Genomic DNA, 2,814 nt, shown 5'->3' on the forward strand with positions numbered 1-2,814 from the left:
CTCTTTGTAGAAGCAGAAACAGAGAGGTTGCACAGCTTGCCCAGGATCACAGAGCAGGTAAGTAGAACCGCGACCCAAACCCGAGGGCACAGGATGGCGCTCTTGTGCTCTGGGCCGTGCGGTCTTTTTTTTCAGATCTCTGTGTCACGTTCGACTGAGTGGACCACGCTATCTTCTGAAGGGAGGGCTTGCCCGTCCTCCTCCTGCCCTGAGGGCCAGTCCAGCTTTATCCTCTTCCTTAGCTTCCCGTGTTCTTCCGGCTCCAGGGCTCCGTCTTGAGCCCACGGCTCCCCCGAAACTCTGCTCAGGCTCTGGAGTCCTTGCCTGCCAGCTGATGACTCCCGCACCTCCATGTCCTGATGCTCCTCGGGGCGCCGCAGTAGTGTCTGTCCACCGGGCAGCAAGATGTCTCCACGTGGACATCCCTTCCACACCTCAAACTTGCCCCATCCAGGACTGGCTCTTTCCTCTGCCCGGGACCCCCTCTTTGGCACTGCCTGAGCTGGGGACCTGGGGGTCTCCTTGCCCCCGCCTCTCACATGCAACACCAGGGCCATGACCTGCCCCTCCTGATTTTGCCTCCTGAACTTGGGGGATCACTTCCTCCTCCCTCTCACCTTCAGCTCCTCCTACGTAGGTAATTACAACAGTCTCTGCTGTGGTCTCTGCCCCCATCTGGCCTCCATACCACTGCCCGGCTGGCCCGTCCACATTGCCAGTGCGTCAGCGTGGACCCTGCTGGAATGGCCCCCCAAGCCCAGCGCCCAGCACCACCCAGACAAGCCCCCTGCTCCCTGCAGGGTGAGCATGGCTGCCTGACGGGACCGCTCCACATCCCCAGCCTCAGCCGGGCTTCAGCTGGCCTCCCTCCACCAAGCACAATTGCTCCTGGCCGCCTGCCCTGTCACATTGTTCTCGCACCTGCTGCTTTGTTCAAGCAGCCCCTCGGTGACACGTCCTTCACCCCCTCCCTCGGCTTGGCTGACACCTACTCAGCCTTTAGGACTTGGACCGGGAGCACCTCTCCGCCAGGGCCTCACTGACCCTCCTGCCTTCCCAGATGCTGCCAGGTGTGCTCTTTCAACAGGAAGCAGCTCTCCCACGCTAGACGGCGGCGGAGGCCGGGCCGGGCGCACCGCGCTGACCCGGGAAGCGGCGGCGAGGGGGCGGGCCGAGCGCTGGAGTCCATGTGGGCGCCGGCGCCGCTGGGAGCTGTGCGGGGTCGCCATGGCGGAGCTGCAGCAGCTCCGGGTGCAGGAGGCGGTGGACTCCATGGCGAAGAGTCTGGAGAGAGAGAACACCCGGAAGATGCAGGGCTTTATGTTCCGGTGTAGCGCCGGCTGTTGTGAGGACAGCCAGGCGTCCATGCAGCAAGTGCACCAGTGCATTGAGCGCTGCCATGCACCTCTGGCTCAAGCCCAGGCCCTGGTGACCAACGAGTTGGAGAAATTCCAGGACCGCCTGGCCCGGTGCACTATGCATTGCAATGATAAAGCCAAAGATTCAATAGATACAGGGAGTAAAGAGCTTCAGGTGAAGCGGCAGCTGGAGAGTTGCGTGACCAAGTGTGTGGATGACCACATGAACCTCATCCCAACCATGACCAAGAAGATGAAGGAGTCTCTCTCATCCATTGGGAAATAGATGTCTGCTATTGGCTATCGGGGCTGAGGGCAGGGATCTGTTTAAAAAGAGGAATGGGGATTTGGGTCCTTTAAGGGACATTTATGAATAAGGAAATTAAGGATGGCAGCAAGTTTAAGGCCTGTGTTACTTGCCTCTGGACACTCATTCCTTTGTGTTTCAGTTCTAGAAAGTGAAATGGAAAAAAAATGGTGCTAAAATTTGGGTCAGATATAGCACAGGAGAGTTTCTGTGAGTTTGAATTTCATGTGGCAAGTACTTATCCTGGCAATAGGGAGTCTTTCTTGTACCAAACCAGAGCCCTCCAAGGTACCAGATTCTCTACGTACACAGATATCAACAGGCTGGCGGGTTCACATAACCTGCTTATGATCTGGTGGAGTGAGGAGAGGTGTTTCTACTTGTTGCCAACCTTAAGGATCACTACAGCATTTTCCACAAACAAAATTTATGAGATCCCTAATTTAGAAGCGGAAAGGGGGTTTCTGAGGTTTTGTTTTGCTTGGTATTGTTTTATATGCAAGGGCATGAGGTTAATTTAAAATGTAGAGTTGGGAGAGGTAGTTTGGATAAAAACTTTGAAAGGGTCCTTGTGGATATTCATTTCTGGCCATCAAGATGTGGATGTGCATTTCTTAAAATTCTCACACATGACATCTCTCAGCCTGGAGACCCTGCAAAAATACAAGAAACACTATCACGCCCGTAGGGGAAGCAAACCTTCCCTCTCACTGACAGCCATGATGGGCCTTGAGGCTGTCTATAGCAGAGTCAGCCAAGCGACAAGACAATCTTGCAGTGACACTCACCCTTGAAGGGAAAGGGGATTTTGATTGTGCTATATGCTAGTGTTCAGGAATGAACGTTGAAAGAGGACTTGTTAGCTGCGTAGTTAAGAGAGTTATGAAGTACTGGGTTTGGAAAAATCTAGTTTTCATAAAACAGAAGAGAATGAACGCCTAAACCCAGTATTGCTTGCTTTGCTCCCTGAAATAACAGAGCTCTACTGAGACAATTCCTCGGCAACACAAAGGTCAAGGGAGAAAAAGTCAGCAACTCGGGGGCAAGCTGTGACTCCTTTAGAGCAAAAAAGGGACAGCCCACCGTTACCAAATACCACTTTTACCAGGGCCTTTGCAACATGCATTGTTCTTGCCCCAGTTCTGGCAC

At 54.0% G+C, this 2,814-nt stretch overlaps 1 protein-coding gene across 1 annotated transcript; it reads left to right on the top strand.

Moving 5' to 3' along the window:
* The first annotated feature begins 1,227 nt into the window (after positions 1–1,227).
* On the top strand, positions 1,228–1,644 carry LOC130857708 (protein FAM136A-like). Its single transcript, XM_057743413.1, has one exon. It carries the CDS (start codon positions 1,228–1,230, stop codon positions 1,642–1,644), a length of 417 nt encoding a protein of 138 aa, XP_057599396.1.
* The last annotated feature ends 1,170 nt before the right edge of the window (positions 1,645–2,814 follow it).

This window comes from Hippopotamus amphibius, chromosome 7 (genome assembly GCF_030028045.1).
Source record: "Hippopotamus amphibius kiboko isolate mHipAmp2 chromosome 7, mHipAmp2.hap2, whole genome shotgun sequence".
Lineage (NCBI taxonomy): Eukaryota > Metazoa > Chordata > Mammalia > Artiodactyla > Hippopotamidae > Hippopotamus > Hippopotamus amphibius.